General features: G+C 54.0%; 9 protein-coding genes across 9 annotated transcripts; 5 read left to right on the forward strand and 4 right to left on the reverse strand.

Moving 5' to 3' along the window:
* Window positions 1–1,174: 1,174 nt before the first annotated feature.
* V2A60_001404 (uncharacterized protein) lies at window positions 1,175–3,001 on the forward strand (the record flags this gene model as incomplete). Its single annotated transcript, XM_083252765.1, has 1 exon — window positions 1,175–3,001. The coding sequence occupies one exon, from the start codon at window positions 1,175–1,177 to the stop codon at window positions 2,999–3,001; it is 1,827 nt and encodes a 608-aa protein (XP_083108891.1).
* Window positions 3,002–3,525: 524 nt separating this feature from the next.
* V2A60_001405 (GTPase-activating protein GYP1) lies at window positions 3,526–5,728 on the reverse strand (the record flags this gene model as incomplete). Its single annotated transcript, XM_083252766.1, has 7 exons — window positions 3,526–3,783; window positions 3,856–4,718; window positions 4,773–5,212; window positions 5,281–5,418; window positions 5,481–5,490; window positions 5,593–5,608; window positions 5,687–5,728. 7 exons carry the CDS (start codon window positions 5,726–5,728, stop codon window positions 3,526–3,528), a joined length of 1,767 nt encoding a protein of 588 aa, XP_083108892.1.
* Window positions 5,729–6,268: 540 nt separating this feature from the next.
* On the forward strand, window positions 6,269–9,065 carry V2A60_001406 (RNA-binding protein; the record flags this gene model as incomplete). The annotated part of the gene is made up of 5 exons (XM_083252767.1): window positions 6,269–6,312; window positions 6,381–6,680; window positions 7,727–7,767; window positions 7,826–7,989; window positions 8,043–9,065. The coding sequence occupies 5 exons, from the start codon at window positions 6,269–6,271 to the stop codon at window positions 9,063–9,065; spliced, it is 1,572 nt and encodes a 523-aa protein (XP_083108893.1).
* A 370-nt stretch (window positions 9,066–9,435) lies between these two features.
* Window positions 9,436–11,373, reverse strand: V2A60_001407 (uncharacterized protein; the record flags this gene model as incomplete). Its single annotated transcript, XM_083252768.1, has 1 exon — window positions 9,436–11,373. The coding sequence occupies one exon, from the start codon at window positions 11,371–11,373 to the stop codon at window positions 9,436–9,438; it is 1,938 nt and encodes a 645-aa protein (XP_083108894.1).
* A 937-nt stretch (window positions 11,374–12,310) lies between these two features.
* V2A60_001408 (multiprotein-bridging factor 1) lies at window positions 12,311–13,007 on the forward strand (the record flags this gene model as incomplete). The annotated part of the gene is made up of 2 exons (XM_083252769.1): window positions 12,311–12,475; window positions 12,708–13,007. The coding sequence occupies 2 exons, from the start codon at window positions 12,311–12,313 to the stop codon at window positions 13,005–13,007; spliced, it is 465 nt and encodes a 154-aa protein (XP_083108895.1).
* Window positions 13,008–13,453: 446 nt separating this feature from the next.
* V2A60_001409 (uncharacterized protein) lies at window positions 13,454–14,209 on the forward strand (the record flags this gene model as incomplete). The annotated part of the gene is made up of 2 exons (XM_083252770.1): window positions 13,454–14,005; window positions 14,105–14,209. The coding sequence occupies 2 exons, from the start codon at window positions 13,454–13,456 to the stop codon at window positions 14,207–14,209; spliced, it is 657 nt and encodes a 218-aa protein (XP_083108896.1).
* A 218-nt stretch (window positions 14,210–14,427) lies between these two features.
* V2A60_001410 (coatomer subunit epsilon) lies at window positions 14,428–15,500 on the reverse strand (the record flags this gene model as incomplete). Its single annotated transcript, XM_083252771.1, has 4 exons — window positions 14,428–14,536; window positions 14,595–14,833; window positions 14,888–15,030; window positions 15,107–15,500. 4 exons carry the CDS (start codon window positions 15,498–15,500, stop codon window positions 14,428–14,430), a joined length of 885 nt encoding a protein of 294 aa, XP_083108897.1.
* A 949-nt stretch (window positions 15,501–16,449) lies between these two features.
* Window positions 16,450–17,285, forward strand: V2A60_001411 (60S ribosomal protein eL42; the record flags this gene model as incomplete). Its single annotated transcript, XM_083252772.1, has 3 exons — window positions 16,450–16,452; window positions 16,888–17,165; window positions 17,246–17,285. The coding sequence occupies 3 exons, from the start codon at window positions 16,450–16,452 to the stop codon at window positions 17,283–17,285; spliced, it is 321 nt and encodes a 106-aa protein (XP_083108898.1).
* Window positions 17,286–17,659: 374 nt separating this feature from the next.
* V2A60_001412 (uncharacterized protein) lies at window positions 17,660–18,802 on the reverse strand (the record flags this gene model as incomplete). The annotated part of the gene is made up of 3 exons (XM_083252773.1): window positions 17,660–18,270; window positions 18,337–18,580; window positions 18,683–18,802. 3 exons carry the CDS (start codon window positions 18,800–18,802, stop codon window positions 17,660–17,662), a joined length of 975 nt encoding a protein of 324 aa, XP_083108899.1.
* Between the last annotated feature and the right edge of the window lie 388 nt (window positions 18,803–19,190).

A 19,190-nucleotide genomic window follows, 5' to 3' on the forward strand; every position in this document is an offset into this window, starting at 1 on the left:
GAAGCAAGTACAATGGCGCGCTGGATGGGAATAGTTGGGGATGCTGTCCCGTTTTTTACGCTCAGACGCGAGGAATGTCGGCCTTTTATTCCCGGCATCCGATCGCCACCTATTATATTGCCTACAAGTTGCTGGTTGCTGTCCTTTTTGAAAATGACCTGGGAGTATCCCCTCGTTGATCATACACCATCATCGTGGAGTCTATGAATGTGCAGCTTTTTTTTTTGTTTTCGTTTCCGGTGTAGATAGGCAGTTCATTATGCGCGGGTTATGCTTAATTACCTTCCTATTCCACAACTAATTTACTAAAAAAAAACTAGTGATGAGGTCATGACAAGAAAGCAATACGCCACAGGAATACAAAAGTACTCACCACCCACGTGTATTTACCACTGGAGCGTTTCCTCCTAAATCACCCGAATATTCCAAGGATCTTTACCCGTTGTCCTGAAAAAAGAAAACAATGTTCATAGTTATCAGACGTCTTCCGTCACGCAACACAACATCACAGTAGTACCAGACAGCCGTTGATGGCTAGTGCCAACCCACGCGCTTTTCTTTGTCCCCTGATCGGTCCCTTTTTCGTAGCGTTATATTTCTTGCTACTAATGAAGTCTGTTTCTTTAGACGGTCAGATTTGTGGTTCCGTCCGTACATTGGGCTCCAGCGGCCCACGTAAGTACACCGGTTGCCAAGCAAACAAATTGCGCAACTCCTAGGGCTGTTACAGAAGCGAATCATCAACCGTCATGAGCAATGCAGTTTCCCCTTGTTGCTTTCTAGCATGTTTTCCGTCAATGTGTCCTAGTCATGGTCAAGCAAATAGAGTTCAACCCCATCAATCTGTACTCAAACTTGATCTCGTTCTAATAGTACGCGCAACCCCTAAAACTCAATCTACCCACAGTTCCGAGTGCCACCGGTGATATGCAAATCTTGGCGTATGGGCATGGGTCGTCTTAATTGCAATGTGCCACAGGAAACTTTTCCCTTGTTGGTGGCGTTCAACTTCTTCCACTCCTGTCATCTACACCCACCTGTATTTTGATCTGTAGGGCTGAGGAATCCCCGACTGCCCCTTTTTCTTTTCATCAAAGTTGACTTCGTAACCGTTTGCAACCAAGAGTAGCTTACAACAGCGTCGTGGCCTACATGTACAGGCCGTCCCGCTGAGATGGCGATCCTGGGGCAGCTCATGAATCCAAATGCTTACCCGGCCCGCCTACGTCTTCGCTTCGTCGCAATACTGGTCGCCATAGGGTTTTGCTATGCCGGGTACACGCTATGGCACGATTCACGAATGTGGGAGCAGGGAAGAAAGCGGCTTTCCATAGCATACGACCCCATGCACCCCATAAGGAAGCTCATGATTGACGCCCGAGACGAACATGAGCGCATCCTGGAAACGAAACGCACGCACGATCTCCAGACGAGCGCCGCACGCTATCGAGAGCTTCGCGGGCGACATCCACCACCAGGTTTCGACAAATGGGTCGAGGCTGCGGTCGCCGCCGATGCCATCATAGTCGAGGAATACTTTGACAGAATATACAAGGACCTCCGTCCGTTCTGGGGGCTCGACGCTGCGACCCTGGCTGCGCGAGCGGCCGCCGGCGAGTTTGTCACCAAAGTGCGCAATGGTAAAGTCATCATGCAAGGCCTGCGAGAAGATCGCGTCCCTTGGCTTCAGCTCTGGTCCAAGTTGGTCGAGGAGTTTGCCGAGCACATGCCTGATGTCGACATGCCCGTCAACATGATGGACGAGTCCCGGATCATTGTACCACACGAGCAGATCGGCGCGCTTGTCCGGGAAGAATCGCAACGGCGCAAGATACACCCTGTCGCGCAAGTGACGACCAACTACACCGGCCTCAAGCACATCGACGACTCCAACCCCCAGCTGTACGAGCCTCGCTGGCTCAACGGCGACAATGCGTACTGGGACTTGGCCGTGAAAGCTTGTGTGCCAGGGAGCCCTGCGCACGGCGTCCCCGCGATTCGGGACTACACCCCGGCCGCAGAGGTCCCTGAGAATTGGAGACCCGAGTACTCGTTCAAGGGCTACGTGCAGAATTGGACTGCGGCGATCGATCCGTGCGAGCAGCCTCATCTGCGGCAGCTGCACGGGTCCTTTGTCGAGCCCATCAGCATTTCGACGACCGAGGAGCTCATCCCCCTGTTTGGGGGTTGCAAGCTGCCCCTGAATAACGAGATTGTCATCCCCGGAGCCATGTACCTCACCGACGAACTACGATATTCCGGCGGTGACACCCACGGGCCGGATTGGGACAAGAAGCGCGACGGTCTGGTGTGGCGTGGCGTCGACTCCGGCGGTCGCGCCCACGACAACAACTGGTACCACCTGCAGCGCCATCGTCTCGTCGAGATGCTCAACGGCACGACCGTCTCCCGTGTTGAGGAGACCGGCGAGCGCGCTCTGGCCTTTGACCTCCCGCCGCTGGGCCTGTACCCCAGCCATCACCGCGCCGAGAAGAAGCTGGGGAGCTGGCTCTCGCGCTTCGCCGACGCCGGCTTCACGTCCATCTGCTGGCCGGACGGGTGCGACTTTTTGCGGCGCTTCATGCGCCCGACGGCGTCCGTCGACATGAAGCACCAGTACGAGTACAAGTTCCTGCCCGACGTCGACGGCAACTCCTTCAGCGCGCGCTTCCGCGGCTTCCTGCTGTCCACGAGCCTCCCCCTCAAGGCGAGCGTCTACGCCGAGTGGCACGACGACCGCCTGACCCCGTGGGTGCACTTTGTGCCCCTCGACAACACGCTGCAGGACCTGTACCCCGCGCTCGAGTTCTTCGCCGACGGCGGCGCGGGGCCGGGCGACGCGGCCGCGCGGTACATTGCCGAGGAGGGCAAGGCGTGGGCGGAAAAGGCGCTCCGCAGAGAGGACATGCGCCTCTACGTCTGGAGGCTGCTCCTCGAGTGGGCGCGCGTCTGCGACGAGAAACGCGATACGCTCGGGTATGTCGCCGATTTGGCCAATTAGGGCGGCTAGCGCTCAAACAACCAAGAAAAAGTAGATGGGAGACGGGCGAGAGGAATGAAAGATGATGCTAATACTTGACGGTTTGGAGTTCTGTAAATGCGGCGTTTTCATCGTTAAATACTATGTATTATCCATTGTTGTTTTGAGATATTCTTGCGCGCCGCATACAAGTCAGGGAGGTAGCTCTTGTACAGTAACAAATTACATTTTGAAGCCAGAGCGGGATGGCATGGGAAGACATCTTGTGTCGCAAATGTCCCGGGCTTGATACTAATGACGTCCAATGCTATTCAGCTGCTTGAATACACTCGCAAATTTGAATGCATGCTTCATTCTTTTGCTAATTAATTTTCATACATGTCATTATGATTGATGGCTCATGCTCTACTTCCTCTACAACTCGAAAGACACCATTCCTCCCATGCAAGATTGTGTCCAGTTTTAGTGTTCAGTGCCGCTTTTGTTTATATCCCAACTTATATCAAAGTTATATCGCTGCCCCGGCGTCAAGATCGGACAATCGCCTAAAGCTGCAGGTCCGACAGTAGTGGCTTGGTCGGCCCGCCCTTGAGGTGGGCGGCTGATCCCTTGTATAGACTCTGCCAGATGAAAGCTTCGCTAAGGAGCAGCTCAATGTCCTTTTCCGTCCAGTCCTTAGTGGGCAGACTTTGGAGGAACATCATGATCTCCTGAAAGTCCATCTTGACAAGCTTATCGGACCACTTGACCAGGAGTGCCGCACAAACATATAGGTGGAACTCGGAAAAGCCTTGTTCTTCCGCCTGCAGAATCTTTGTTAGTCAAACAGAACAATCCAGGGAGGACTGGGGGCGATAGAAACAGTCAAAACGTACTAGATACGTGTCCCACATTCGAATCGTGTTCTTGACACTGATTTCTCTCATCAGAAGACAGTTCATCCATCTGAAGCTAAATTGGATAAACTCCACGCCTTCCTTTTCGAGATGTTTGGACAATGTCGAGTCTATCCTGGCAGTGAGATCGCGCAAAGCTGTTACTTGACGCTGAATGCCTGGTTGCGCAACAATGTAGTTATCCTGGATACCATCCAGAAGCTTGGCCAAGCACCAGTACGAATCCGCCTCCACAGCGTCCAGCACCGGCCGTGGCAACTGTCCTGGGTCCATGCCAGAGTCTACATCGGGATCGGCAATGTAAAGACCTAGGAAGGTCTGCCAGAACGGTGTTACAAGGTCATTAATACCCTGGACGTATCCGCTCGCGGGATGCCGTACAGCCCAGACGTACAATATCCGTTCTAGAGAACGTTGCGTCGCCTCGTAGCTGTATAGTTCAATGTGTGGGTTCGTACGGGGCACATCGATGCTGATTTGGTGCCAGATGGCCTCGTCGAGACCACGCGCCTTTCCTGCCGTGCTTGTTGTCCCAACTCGCTCGAAAGCCTGTTTAACTCCGTCTAAATATTCCTTTCGCTTCCGTTCAAGTGTTGCAACTCGACGTTCGCTATTCGTTGGCAGATAGCTGAGCAAGAGCTGCCATGTCATGGCGCGAACCTCTTCAGGCACTCCTGACCAGGCCAGTGCCCTCAGGTCAGGTAGCGAGAGTGAAGTTGCCTGGAGCAGTCGTTTGAACTTGTTTATTCGAGTAATGCGAGAGTTGATACCATCCGCCTCTTTCGGTGTGGCGTTGCTGGGGACCGAGGGGTAGCTTATTAGGTGCAGGGCGTTGGCGGGATCTGCTCTTGTTGATTAGTTCCTCTGAGCTCTAGATATTGTAGGTGCCAGCACACCTTTGAGAATGTCTTTATATTGCGGCCTGAGTATCTTGCCCTCACTCTTGCGGGGCATAGGATATGAGGACACGGGTCTTTCGACGGCAATATCTGCGCTGTCAGACGGATGTCGTCCATAGCCTCCGAATGAATGGCCTAAGGAGTTTGTCGGCAGTACCGAACTGCTTTGTTGTTGAGCTGCCATCTTCCGGCTTCGTCGCTTCATATTGGAGAGACTGGGCAATCCAAAGTCGTCCCCGTCATCATCGTCATATCCCATCTCATCTTCTTCGGCATTCCAGTCGTCGTTCGTGTTGGAGAGGAAGTTGATGTAGCTCTTAAATGGTGGTGACTTGCTACCAACGTTGTTCCGCTGAGGGGGAGAGGCGTCGGCGGGGCGCGTCCTTGAAGACGAAGTCGACGGAGGTGTTTTAGGTCGCGAGGAATTGGAGACATTGCTGTGCTGGCTGTCAGAAATTGGCTGTCGTTATGGGCTGGTCTCGCGGCAGCGCGGCAGAATACGTACAGAGCGTCGAGCTTCAGCATGTCGGCATGCGAATAGGCCGCTCCAATGACAGCATTAGGGTCGCGAGCGGCCGGAGCCGTGACACTTCGTCTGGAAGCATTTCGTTCGAGCTGTGGTCGCCAGAATGGTGATGAGGAGCTGTCAGCAAGTCAGCCGAGCAGTTTCAAGAGGCGGGCAGCTAGCGGGGCGGTAGAGCATACTCTGATCGATCTGAACGTAAACCAGCAGTTCTGTCAGCAAACATGCAGTCGTAGAAACCCAGCTGTAGCAGACATAGGGCAATCGATCAAGCATTTTTGGCAGCGGACGTACCAACTTGAACCATTTCCTGCGACAGCGGGGTTGTCAGCTGGATGAACAAACGAGCTTCCAGACGCGGGGAGGGCGCAAAAGAACAGTCACTTACTGAATTGGCAGGCTTCTTGCCGCTCCCTGAAGATGGCCACATATTTCAAGAATACGATTCCAGGCGATTCGGCTGGCGCCTCATCCTGTGAATCAATAGACGGCTTGGGAGATGGACCAGATGCTTGCTGCACCAGTGGTTAGGCGAGGGAGGTGCCTTGGGATGCAGCGTGCCAAGTAACTCAGTTGAGATACCGCCTGCGTCACAGTGGCGCGCTAGCACCGGTCCCACCTACAGGGCGGCTCCAGCTCTTGTACAGCGCCTCCAACGTCCTGTAGGCACAAACCTCGACTTGGCTGTAGCGCCTCAATTCTCGAGACCCAGGTGCAACACCAAGGTGGCTTAGTCATTCTCTCTCCACTGTGCATGTCCCCGGCACCTTTCGTTTCCTCCCTCTTCAGAGGTAAAAGCCCCCCCAGTTTTCACTCCGCGTTCATTCTGGCCTTCACAACCGGATATTCTGGCATCGAGCTTGGGGAACTGGTCTTAGCTGCCTCTTTTCAATAGTCAATACAGCATCTTCTGTCTTGGTCTTCTTAATTTGTTTCCAGATTCGACCCCAGCTACTCTCTCAACAATAACATGGCTGAACCAGAGAATTTTGAGGAGGATCTCTTTGCCGACCTGTATGTTGATTTTCGCCATTCGCGGCATCCTATGTCTATCATCCTCGCAATCACTGACATTGCCGCAGCTATGAGGATGGCGACGCCCCCAAGGGGGCTTCTGGCCCAGAGCCACCCAAACCTGCTGAGCCTGCAGCCCCCAGCGCACCGACAGCGCAGCCTGCAGCGGCCGAATCAGCAAACAATCAAGGTGGCCACGCCATGGACGAAGGCGATGACGATGATGACGACGATGTCGATTTCAACCTCGGTGGCGGTGGTGGTGCTCCCGCATCCAATAGCTATGCTGCCCCCGAACCGGAAGAGCAACAAGAATCGTCAGTGCCCCCGCTGGGCACGGTGCACAAGGCAAGTGCCAAAGATGATGGGTAAGTCTAACACTACCGCCGTAATCCTTTCACATTCAAATTCTGCGGTTGCTATGCAGTCAACCCACTGTGCTCTTCCCCCGTCCCCAGCCAAGTTAGTAGGTCGCAAAGTGTGGTGGTCGAGGTGGCTTCTGCCATTCATCTTCAAGTCCTGGTTAGCATGTCATGATGAGACTCAAGAGGTCAGTGCAGTCGAATTGGACCTTTGTGCACTACGATGAGCTTGATATAGCCAGCATAGCCACGCAGGTTCTTGCTGTGATTGCTGTTACACATGCGTCGACAATGGAAGGAATCAAAGTCTATCCTGCTTCAAAGCGAAGCCTGGGCTTCGTGGACGATTCAAAGACTTTGCCGTTTCGGCATAGACAGCATAGGACATTCGTGCCTTCCATAGCTCTCAGACGCAGACATCTGATACAGTCCGAAGAGAATAGCTTGCAGCTCCAAGAGACTGTAACCAGACTACGGCGAGTAGCGCTCCAGTTTCATATGAGCCTAGAAAAAGACAGACAAGCAGACAGCCAACGATAGCAGAAGTCGAAAGAACAGCTCAGAAACAGACAAGAAAAGAAGAGGAATTTTCGACTATATCTGATCTGAGGGCCTTTTGCTTCAATTTGATGGTCGTGCTACGAGCCGTGAGGCTCTTGTGTCTCCTTACTCGTCTACGTCGTCTACATCGTCTACATCGTCTACGCTATCAATGGTCGGCACATATCGACGTCCAGCTGCAGCCTTGCGTATGAAAATGCCGGCATGCCATACTGCAAAAAATCGTTCTATGCCCTTCCTTCATAAGCATCGCTACCAACGACACAACTATTCCTATCACCCACGTTGCCACTTTGCATCATCTCCAATGCTACATTGAAGTTGGCATGCTGGCCACCTGCACCCCTTGGTACTCACTGCTGCGCGCCGAATTTTGGGCCTGACTCGGACTGTTCGCCATGACTTACTGGACCACCAATTGCTTTGCGTTGTCAATATGGCCAACCGTCATAACTTATCTACATAAAGCTTTACTAATATGCGTAATGTAGCAAAATGTTTATTGGTGGACTGAATTGGGAAACCACAGACCGTAAGTCGCGCTTAGGTTTTCGATTGGACGAGAGCCGCCACTAACATGCATGATTCAGAATCCCTGCGAGATTATTTTTCCCAATTCGGCGAGGTTGTTGAATGCACTGTCATGCGCGACAGCAACACGGGGAGATCCAGAGGATTTGGTTTTTTGACATTCAAGGACGCCAAGACTGTCAACATTGTCATGGTCAAGGAGCATTATCTCGATGGCAAGATCGTAAGCGTGACCACAACCTACATCATTTTTACCAACCCTAAACAATTATCCAGATTGATCCCAAACGGGCGATTCCTCGTGATGAGCAAGAGAAGACGAGCAAGATTTTTGTCGGTGGTGTCAGCCAAGACACGACAGACCAAGAGTTTAGGGACTTTTTCGCTCAGTTTGGCCGTGTCATTGATGCCACGCTAATGATGGATAAGGATACTGGACGACCAAGAGGTTTCGGGTTCGTCACTTTTGAAAGTGAAGCCGGCGTCGACGCGTGCATCAACATTCCTCTCGAGATTCACGGCAAGCCTATTGAAGTGAAGCGTGCGCAGCCCCGCGGCAACCTACGTGAAGAAGAGGAGGCAGCGAAGCGCGGTAAATTCAAGAAGGAAAATGATCAAGGACAAGGGATGCAGCAGATGGGCAATAGCGGCATGACCCCTCAAGTTATGGCGCAGTACTTCCAGCGCATGCAAAACTACTTCAACATGATGCAGTCGCACCTGATGAACCGCAACATGAACATGAACCCTGCCATGTGGCAAAACATGATGCAAATGCAGCAGATGCAGCAGATGATGGGACGCGGCGGCGGCGGTCAGGGTGGCGCCAACATGATGAACAATATGAACCCCCAAATGATGCAACAGATGCAACAGATGATGCAGCAACAGATGATGCAACAACAGCAGCAACAGCAACAGCAAGGCAGCGCTAGCCCCACAAGCCAGGGAGCTGGAGGTGGTGGCTCCCAAGGCGGCTTTGAGAACAACAACTTTGACCAGTTCCAACAGCAACCGCCGCAAGGTCCTGGTGGTGGTCGCCGTGGTGGCCGTGGTGGATTTGGCGGCGGTCAAGGAGGCTACGGCGGCATGGGTGGAGGTCAGCAAGGTGGCAATGCGACGTCTTGGGAGGGCATGTATGACGACCCCCAACCGGGCGGCTATGGCCGCGGCGGCCACGACGCTCCTCCAGCCAACGCACCCACGGGACCTAAGAACCCAGGTCGCGGTGGCGGAGGCGGTAGCTACCGCGGTGGTGGCCGTGGTGGCAACAGAGGTTTCCACCCGTATGCCAGGTAACGCAGCAGGATCTCCAGTCTCCTGTTTTCTTTCCTTGCCTCGTCATCTTTTGGAATCGGCGGTTTGCTCTATTATTATTATTATTTATTACTCTTATCCATAACACCTGCAGCTTCTGGCGTTTCCGAGAAGAACCCGGGACTGATCAACTCCATCTATCACGGGGGTGGTAATCTGTGATGGAAAAGTCGACTGCTTTGAGGTTGCAAAATCGATACTACGGCTTGATGTACCATATTACATAAAATTGACGTAAAATGCAACATTCATGTTTCCGATGACATAGTATGTGACTCTGTGTATACCCTTTACGGGCAAGTAATTTTAGGGGCTCGATATCTGGGAGCCGTGCTTGGGAAGACATTTTAGGCTATGGACGGTAGAAGACTGAGACGAAGGCGTACGCGAGACCGGCGTGCCATAGGAGCTCCACGGCCGACATCATTTCCAAGCTGTTCAGAAAAAACCGGTCCGCCAGGAACAGGCGCAGCACGTCGGATCGGTATGTTTTCTTGACACTCTCGCTGCCGTGCTCAAGCACGAACGCGTCCATGGGTGAGATACGAAAGTCGCGAATATCGACGGGCCTGCCTGACGATGACGTTTGCGGGCCCGCGCTCAACCCCGCCGAATTCAACGTCTTGGGTCGCCGAATAGGTTCCGGCGTGCGGCGGAGGGCCTGAATCAGCCTGAACGCAATGTACTCGGGGAGATTAGAGGTGCGCAGCGGCGGCGCGGCCCCTTTCAGGAAGATGCGTGGCAGCAAGTCGGGCCGGTCCACGGCCACGGTGCAGCTCTCAGCCAGCTCATTGAAGAGGCCCTCAAAGTCGTGCGCGTAGTGGACGAAACGGAGGTAAAAGACGGGCGTGAGCACGCGAATCTCAACGTCGCAGGCGGATGGCGTGCCTGTCAGCGTTTTCGAGGTGAAGACGTCTCCGGCGCCGCCTTCGTCGGTGGCAGACGCCGCTGGAGAGAGGCCGCTGGAGATGTAGCGGACGCAGAGCGCTTCAGATGACTCCTCAACGCGGTGGCGTAGGTAATCTCGGAAGACGGCCTCGAGACGGCGCTCTGTCGGGGTGGCGAGCCGGCCGAGGCTCTGCGGGAGCGGCTCGGGACGGAGCCAGACGTGCAGACTGCGACGGAAGAAGAGCACAGCGGCCTCCTTGACGATGCGGGGGAAGGTGGCGAAGCCAATCCAGAACCACTGGCAGACGAAGAGAACCTTGCGCAGGACAGTCATCTCGGCCACGTTGATGGCGTCGTTTTGGTTGACGAGGCGGGCGACGAGCTTTGCATGTCCCTTTGAGGACTTTAAGTTGATGGTGACGTCCAAGCCACGAAAGGTCGCCATCCCGGGACCGAGAGGATCCTTGGCGAGTACAGAGTAGGAGCCTTTGCGGGAGTTGAAAGGTGACACGTGGAAATCCTTTTCAAAAGCCGCCGAGATTCTAGAAGCAGGTCTGTCTGTGGGACATGCGGGATCGGTCGATTGAATCCGTTTTGCCTCTTGGTCAAAGTCACGAAAAACCAGGTACGGGCGCCGCTCATCAAAAGTGTTGTTAACCTCGAGAATCATGGCGGAAAGGACCTTGTCGGGAGAGTAGAGATACCAAAACGACACGGGGTTGAAGCTGTATCCGAGAAACTTGGGAGCCGTGACCAAAAAAGCGTGAGGGTAGTCGCTTGGGTCGACCGACTGACTGCGGAGGAAGCGATTGAGCTTCCCACGCAAGCCGCCCTTGTCCGAACCGCGAGCCAGGTAGTTGGCGCCATCGACCTCGTAGAGGGGCGACAACAGCCACGCCCACCAGCCGCGGGACGGGCTCTCGGACGGCATGTCGACAGATAGGATGCCATTGACACGTGTACGCAAGCCGACGGGTATACCAACGGTGAGGTAGGAGTATGCAAATGAGTGCTTCTCGGGGAAGAAGCGGGTGTGGGTGGTGCGGCTGGGGATGAAGAAGCTGCCTGCAGATTCTGCCCATCGCGGCGAGGTATCAGAGATGGTTAGAGGAGCCGTGAGCACGACGAACCGGACGAATAGCACGCCGCATGCCGCGATCAGGGCGGCACCCAGCACCGACTGCCCATGACGGGTGAGCTGCTGCCAGAGCGTATCGGGCGACGCGAGGGCGGCGGCGGCGGCAACGAGGGCAACGTCGCCACGACTTCCAAAAAAGCCGTAGTAAATGATCAAGGCTGCCGATATGGGTATTGAACCGGTTCCATTCCGGAGAAAGCGGTCGGCATAGTCAGCGAAGCGTACCACGGCCAGTGACAGCGGGGAGTCGTCAATGCTGTCCATGGGTGGGAAATGTATGAGAGTGCGTGGCTGTGAGAAGAAGAGAGAGAGAGGGAGAGCCTGCCGGCAGCCATACAGTGCCGATGACTGCAGATATGGCTCAGACGTGTCTGTCGAGGGTGTTCATCGAGACATTGGGTATCGGGATCATGGTGTTGTTGGCGACTGCATATAGAACAAGTTGATGACACTCTCAAATGTGTGTCAAACGGGAGGGCCGTGAGCCAGCCCGGCGGCCATGGCGTCATAGCGGTGTTTTGGTGGTGGCTGGTCTGGTCCGACATGGTCAGCCTAGCAGTGAGTTAAAGTGCTGAGGGAGGTGTACCTAGGTACCTAGGTAAATACCTTATATACTTGATACAGTGACAAAAAGGAACTGACCATTTTACTACCGGCAGATTTTTATTTACAGATTGTTGTACTCGTTTATTTTATTTGTAAAGCTCACTTAATCTATATGTACAACCAAATAGATGTACATAAATTGCCCAATGCATCTCATCGAACTTATTAGCGGCTTTTGTCACCAGGCTAACTCCGTAATAGCGCCGTGGAAGGTGCTAGATTTCAAAAGCCGGACACACTGCAAAGAGACCGCCTAACGAGCCCCAAACTGGCCTTGCTTGCCCCCCCGGCATAGCCACCGAGTGGCGCTGCCTTTCTTACCGCCCGCCAGCCCGCCGGTTGACTCAAAGAGGCCACTTGCTTTGCGGTTTTTCCCCACTGATCCCGTCAACCCTTTGGGATTATATATTACGAAAAGAGCCGACATCCTTCTCCCCATCTTACCTTGTACATCCTTTTCACGCTCGCAACCTTTCAAGTCGAAACACGAAGCATCCCACGTCTTCTCAAGCCGACAGACGCCGACCTTGAGTACTCGAACCATCCTTTCCCCCGCCAAACTACTTCAACCCCGCCAAAAACCACCACCATCACGATGTCTGAAGACTGGGATTCGGCCACCAAGATCGGTAGCCGCGTCCGTGGACCCGGCGCTGGCGGCCCTCGCGAGACTGTCGTCCGCGGCAAGTCTGCCCTCAACGCCGCTCAGCGATCCGGAACTGCCATCAGCACCGAGAAGAAGTACTCTTCCGCCAACTCGGTACGTCTCTCTCTCTGTTCTGTGCCCGAACGAGGCGAGAAAAACCCGCCACCTGCCCTCGCGTGACACCGTTGCAGCCGCACGACATCATCCAAACGTCCATTGTCGATGGATGTCTACTGCAAAGGGTGTTGTGCGATTGAGGGGAAAAGGCGTCTCTCCTCGAAATCAAATCCAACACAACACTTTCCAACCCGTCTTCCTTCTGTACTAACCCGCTCTCTCTCAACAGGGTGGCTCCGGTGAAGGCCAGCGCCTTACAAAGGTCGACCGCTCTGACGACATCGTCAAGCCCAACACCATCGGCAAGACCGTCGGCGACGTCATCTCCCAGGCCCGCCAGAAGATGGAGCCCAAGATGACACAGAAGGACCTCGCCACCAAGTGCAACACCACCCAGACCATCGTCGCCGACTTTGAGCGCGGCACCGCCGCCCCCGACCAAAAGGTCCTCGCCAACATGGAGCGCATCCTCAACGTCAAGCTGCGCGGCAGTGACATTGGCGCCCCCAAGTTTGCCAAGAAGAAATAAAGCGGCCTCGTACAAGGAATGCGGAATAATGGGAGGAGTTTCTTTATTTTTCTTTTGTCTCATGGGAATCACGGGCAGTGTAAAGCGAGTGAAATTGAACAAAAGAAGTGCAGAAAACAACAAGAGAGTATCAACACTGGGGATATGTATCGTGATGGATCCGGCTGTGTGTCTGGGCCATCATAGATTGCTTGGAGTTCAAAATCAAACCGTTTCGATAGAGAGGTACTTATAGATATTTTTACAGGCATATTTAGCAAAACGGAAAAAATTTTGAAGGCTCATTTATTCCTCATTGCTGGCACGACTCCCGGGTCCCTGCTGCTCAGATGTCACTCACTTTTTCAGCGTCGAGACTTGCCTGCGCAGCAGTTGACCATTTCGTTTTGCCCTGCTAACGCAGTTCGGGCGTTTTTTGTCAAAACTCAAGGAAATACATATTCAAGATGGAGCTGGCCGCCGAGATCCCGGGCGAGCACGCCGCGAGCTCCGCGACCAGTTCCCCGAACAGCATCATCGACCGCAAGCGGGAGCTTCGCGCCATCCCCGGCAGCTTCTCCCACAACCTCGGCCGCCGCGGCTCCGGCCTGCCCCCTCGTCTGGACCTTTCCCCCCGCCATGGTGCGAGCCGCAGCGTCAGGTCCATCGTCGCCTGGATCGAGTCTTCCTCCGCCATCGCCGGGCGCCGCTCCTCGCAGCTGTCCGCCGGTGACGACGGCGGCGGCCACGGCGGCGGCCCCCTTCGCTCTGACGCCTCGTCCTACAAACTGCGCGCCAATCTCAGAGAGTCCCCGTCGCGACGTCCCCGACGCGGGTTCGACGCCCTGGATAGCAGCGTCGACAGTGACTGCCCGACATTTCTCGAATACCAGCGATACTTTGCACGCGAAAGCTTGGCGCGCTGCCTGGATGCGCCGCCGCCGCCGCCGCCGCCGCCGGCCAAGATGGACAGGCCAAGCGCAGTTCTGGAGAGGGGGGCGGATGCGGGCAAACGTGTGGTTCGCTGCGAGGAGAGACCTGGGCAATGCAGGGTGTCTGCGGGGGGTAAAAGTGACGTTACCGAGAACAACTCACCTGCTAAAGTCGCAACGCTTTAGGATAGCATCAGACAGCAGCTCTGGATACCAGATGAGGAATTGGAAAGCATTGCATCGGAGACCAGCTCTGTGCGCACCGATGAAGCTTCTGCAGTATTGTTCTAGCGCAAGCCATAGAAGAGGGAAAAAACAGCCGGTGACAAGCAGAAGTGGCATTCGTATGGTTTATTGTATATTATAAACAGCTAATTCGAGCAGTTGGCAAGCTCGGGCCTCTCTTGGCCAAATGTTGCTTAACCATTCTTCTACCAGATACGCCGTACATCATGATGGTCATCCCTTCCTTCCTGCTTTTATAATTTATCCATTTTTTATTTATTTTATTACGCTGCAACCTTCGCAGAGTATTTAGAAGCCGCCTTATCAAACGCGGCACTCTTCTCTTCCAGGTCGACGAGCAGCTGGTGCTGAGGGGCAACCTTCTTCAAGTTTCTAGATTGCAGTTAGCGATTGATAGCTCCGTCGGCCATCATATTGGGGTGTTGCTTACGCTGTGAGCTCGTCCGAGTTTGCGCCGGCCACAACTTTGAGTACCAGCAGGTTGGCGATGGCATCGGCTGACTCGGGGGCTTTTTGGATGGCCTGCTCGAGAGCAGCCTGTGCCTCCTCAGTACGGCCCAGGTGCAGCTCGCAGACGGCCTGCGAAACGAGGCTGCCAATCGACGACGTGGACGGGGCCTGAGCAAGCTCTTCAAACACGTAAAACGCTTGTTGGTACTTCTCACCACCCTGATTTCCGAGTTAGCGTTTTCCGCATATTCTCCCCTGGCTTCTGCCTCTTACCACACGCAGGCCAACCCAAGACTCCGCGAGGTTGACAAGTAGACTATCCTGGGCCCATCTCCTAGCGGCTGTGACTTCCTTGACGGCGAGGTCCGTTCGGTTCTGTTGGAGGTGGATCTGGGCAATGAGGGCGACGGCATCGACTGTATAAGTAGTGTTAGTACTTGGCCAAGGAAAAACGAGCACCGTATATCCGGTGTGCGGGAAATTTGCACTTACGGCTTCCCTGGTGTTGCGAGAGCAGGGCCAGAGCTTCCTCCGACTTGCCTGCCGCCTGCAGGACAGTGCCTCCTACGATCTGCACGGCGATGTTGTCGGCGTGGGAGGCTGCCAGCTTCTCGACCGCGCTGACGGCTGCATCCGTCTTGCCTAGCGTCTGCTGGGCCAGGGCAGCCACGGCCTGAAGCTCGGGCTCCGAGGCACCCTTGACGTCGGCGAGGACCTCTTGCGCCTGCCCGAGCGCGATGCGGGAGCGCAAGACCAGGAGGCGGGCAGGCAGCTCGTTTTCGGGTGAAAAGGACGATGTGTCAAAGTCGACCACTTCCTGGTACTGGCCCTGGTGGAAGTGGTTGTGGATGTTGATCAATTCACCCTCGGCGGAGTAGGGATCCATGGTTGTGGCTGTGGTGCGTGTGTCTTTTGTGTGGTGTTGGAGATGCTATATCGGTGTCGTTGGCATCTCGACTTACGTGGGGCCTCCAAGCAGAGGACACCACGCATTGTCGCGGAAGCTGGCCTGTCAACGGCCCCACGTGATTGAAGGTACTACCCGGAACCTGATGAGGGAGCTTAAATACACGCGATAGCTATCAACTTGAGTCTAAGTTCGGTTTGTTCTTGTTCATTTTCATCTGATTTTGTTTCATTATTAATTTGAGTACACTTCCGCGCATGGTTGTCTCGTCAATAGGCATCTTTTGCACAGCACTAGTTTAGAACTTGCTGTCGCTATCCATATGAACCTATTCAGGAGTAGCCACACCGCGTTGACTTACATCACATTCTGCAACACATGGCAACATGATAAATAGAGACCGCACACAGAATACCTCCTACTTTCAGTGTGTGTAGCTAGGTGTACGAATTGGTATATCAGCAGCTCAGTCAGCTGCGCCCAGTCTCTGCGAGAATGACTGGCCCATTGGTGACAGCATTTCGGCTTTCTCAAATGACTTTCAGTCCGATATCTCTCTGGCGTCGTGCAGCCATAGTCTAAGCCACAACAAAACACAATCTTGAACATGTTTATGTACAGCGCCGTGCATGTCAACTGTCCATCGCGAACTCCAACTTGTCCACCTGGATCTACTCAGTAGTCTTCACGCAGCCCCACCAGCAGCTTTCTCTGCGCCACAGGGGAAATCACGTGAGATGGAGGGGCAGAGCCTTTGGCGAGAAAAATGCGGCGCACCGTTGCCGTACTAGCCACAGGCTCAATGAGGTATGGCGCCGACCCTAGTTTCCCACAAACCGAGAAATCACCAAAACCTCTCAATTTCGCCCCGTCCTTGGAACTTTGCATCACCAAATAACCGTAACGACATCCACACAGCGTCGTCAAGATGGTACGTGCCTGCGACCTCCGCCAGCACTCGCGGTATTTGATGCAGATCTCGACGACAAATAACATTCCTTTATCGGACGGACAGTCTGTGGGCGCATGATGACAAGCTTTCTCCTCTCGAAGTACGACAACCGCGAGCACGGCCTGCACGTTAACTCACGATATCTGCATCTCGCTATGCGCCAGCGTGTAATATGACGATGACTGAACCGGCACTTTTGCAATCAATTCGAAGACCATGCAAGGAGATCCGCATAAATTACCGAGCAAAAGGACATTGAACAAGCCCCCAAGGAAAAGATTGTCTCGTGCGACCCGAACGATGCCCGTCCGATATTTGAGTTGTCGAACTCTGCATTTTCTACTCGAGAACACATCTACTGCTCGCGATTACAACATACTCACATTGGACGAAACACTGACACGATTGGAACAGGTCAACATTCCCAAGACTCGCAACACGTACTGCAAGGGCAAGGAGTGCCGCAAGCACACCCAGCACAAGGTCACCCAGTACAAGGCCGGTAAGGCCTCGCTTTTCGCCCAGGGAAAGCGTCGTTATGACCGCAAGCAGTCCGGTTACGGTGGTCAGACCAAGCCTGTCTTCCACAAGAAGGCTAAGACTACCAAGAAGGTTGTGCTGAGACTGGAGTGCGTCAAGTGCAAGACCAAGTGCCAGCTGGCCCTGAAGCGCTGCAAGCACTTTGAGCTGGGGTACGTTCTTCTCCCGGATAAGACTGCTCGTCCGCAGTGCAATAGGACCAAACATACTGACCTGCAATTTTCTTCTACAGTGGTGACAAGAAGACCAAGGGTGCTGCTCTTGTTTTCTAAATGCCGAAAAAAACTTTATACTGGGGTTTCTCACGCTTTTTCCGTGCTTTCCTTGACTTGCATTTGGGCATATGGAACAACTGGCGAAGGGTGGTTCATGTCCTCGATTGAGGGATGGTTCATAGGGAACGAATTATAACAAAAAATGAAGGAAATTCTCTATGTCATGAAAATAGCAGCTTGACGTGGAGTGAAGCTACAAAAATACAAAAAATTACCAAAAACGTGTGATCGATGACGGCCTCGATATGGTACGAGCTGAGCTGCGATTCGCAATCTTGCGTCGATGGCCTGATATTCTATGGTGGAAAGACGGAGAGGGAGCATATGCGCTGTGACGATGTTCCTACTTGCGAAAGGCTGGCTGACAGAGACTAGAAGCCCTCGCCAAGCTGTATGGTTCTTCCTCCTCCATACCACAAGGTTCCGCAGCGGGCATCCAGTCCACGTTCCTGTCCTACCACCCACTCTCCCGTAAACAGTGCGCCGTGCTTGTCCCAAACTTCCTCCTCGAGCCACCTGTTGACCTCGTCAATGGCCTCGATCCATCGCTGGCGCTTCGCCGGCGTGTCGTGGTCGGTCTCGGTCAGGTAGCGGCCCAAGGTGATGTGCGCGCTAGGAACCTGGTACCGCGAGCCGACTTGGACGCCCGCGGCCTGCACCTTGTCGAAGACGTCCCGGCGGAGGTGGTGGTACGTGTAGCCGTCGCCCGACCTGACGCTCTCCGCTGGCAAGTCGACCGGCGCCGGCGGCCGTGAGAGCGGCTCCTCGCCGGAAGCAGGCAGGAAGGAGAGCGCGAACGCGGAGAGGTCATAGGAGAGAAACGGCTTGACGAGGCGGGCGCGGTGACTGCGCGTGTAGGACACGATGGCAGGCACGGCGGGCCGGATGATGGAGGCGAGAGCGGCAATCTCCTCGGGCGTCTTGGAGAAGGCGACCTCGAGGGTCGTCAGGTGCATTCTGTAGAGTGGCATGAGCCAGATGTCTGTCAGCCGTGAGCTGTTAGTAACCGAGGAAATTGCTGCGCGCGACTTTCGGCCGGAGCTCCTACCAGGTGCTGTCTGTTGGAGCATCTGCTGCACCTTGGCTGCGAGCAAAATGACATGCTCGGGCGGCCTGGCCCAGAAGACGAGACAGTTGCGCTCGTCTTGGAAACCGGGCTCAATGGATGGGTTTGATAGACGTAGGAGATGTTGGTCAATGACGAGCTCTTTGAAGTCTGCAGAGAGGAACTTTTCCTTTTGCTGCGCGTTGCGCTTTACACGATGAGTCTCATAAAGAGTTTGAATCTCGGACTATATAATGGCGCACAATGAGTTAGCCTCGATGAATGCGGACATGATTAATTCAAACTGGCGGAACATCGACCAGGATGGCCATGAAGCAAGACGACATACATGATTGTCGTTGCACGCCTTGATAAAGACCTCGTATGGGTTCTCGCCGGGTTGGATGACGATCCCGGACAGGTCCTCCAGCTTGTTACGCGGGTCCCCTGACATGTGTTGGGCGGCCATGCTGGCTGTTTCGAGAGTGAAGAGGAAAGAAGATAAACTAGATTGCTGGATATCTGGAGTTGCTACGTACAACAAGTTCCTCTATAGGCAAAGGCAGAAGCGAAGCATCGTTTTACCTGCGGAGTTTGGACACACCGCCGATGACTAATCGTTGATGAGACCATCGTGAATTGGCTCGAACGGGAATTGCATGCGAGAGTGGCTGGCTTTTATTCATATTTGTTCTCTAGAGACGTATGATTGAGTCTATATACATATACATAAATAATATTTTTAAAGGGTAGAGCGTTGGGCGGCTAATATACACAAGTTGCATTTGGTTGGACATTTGCGATGTGCACGACTGCTCCTGTTATATACAGTTATATGCTGAAATCATTATGGTCGA

The sequence above is a fragment of the Cordyceps javanica genome, chromosome 1, assembly GCF_051103115.1.
Source record: "Cordyceps javanica chromosome 1, complete sequence".
Classification (NCBI taxonomy): domain Eukaryota; kingdom Fungi; phylum Ascomycota; class Sordariomycetes; order Hypocreales; family Cordycipitaceae; genus Cordyceps; species Cordyceps javanica.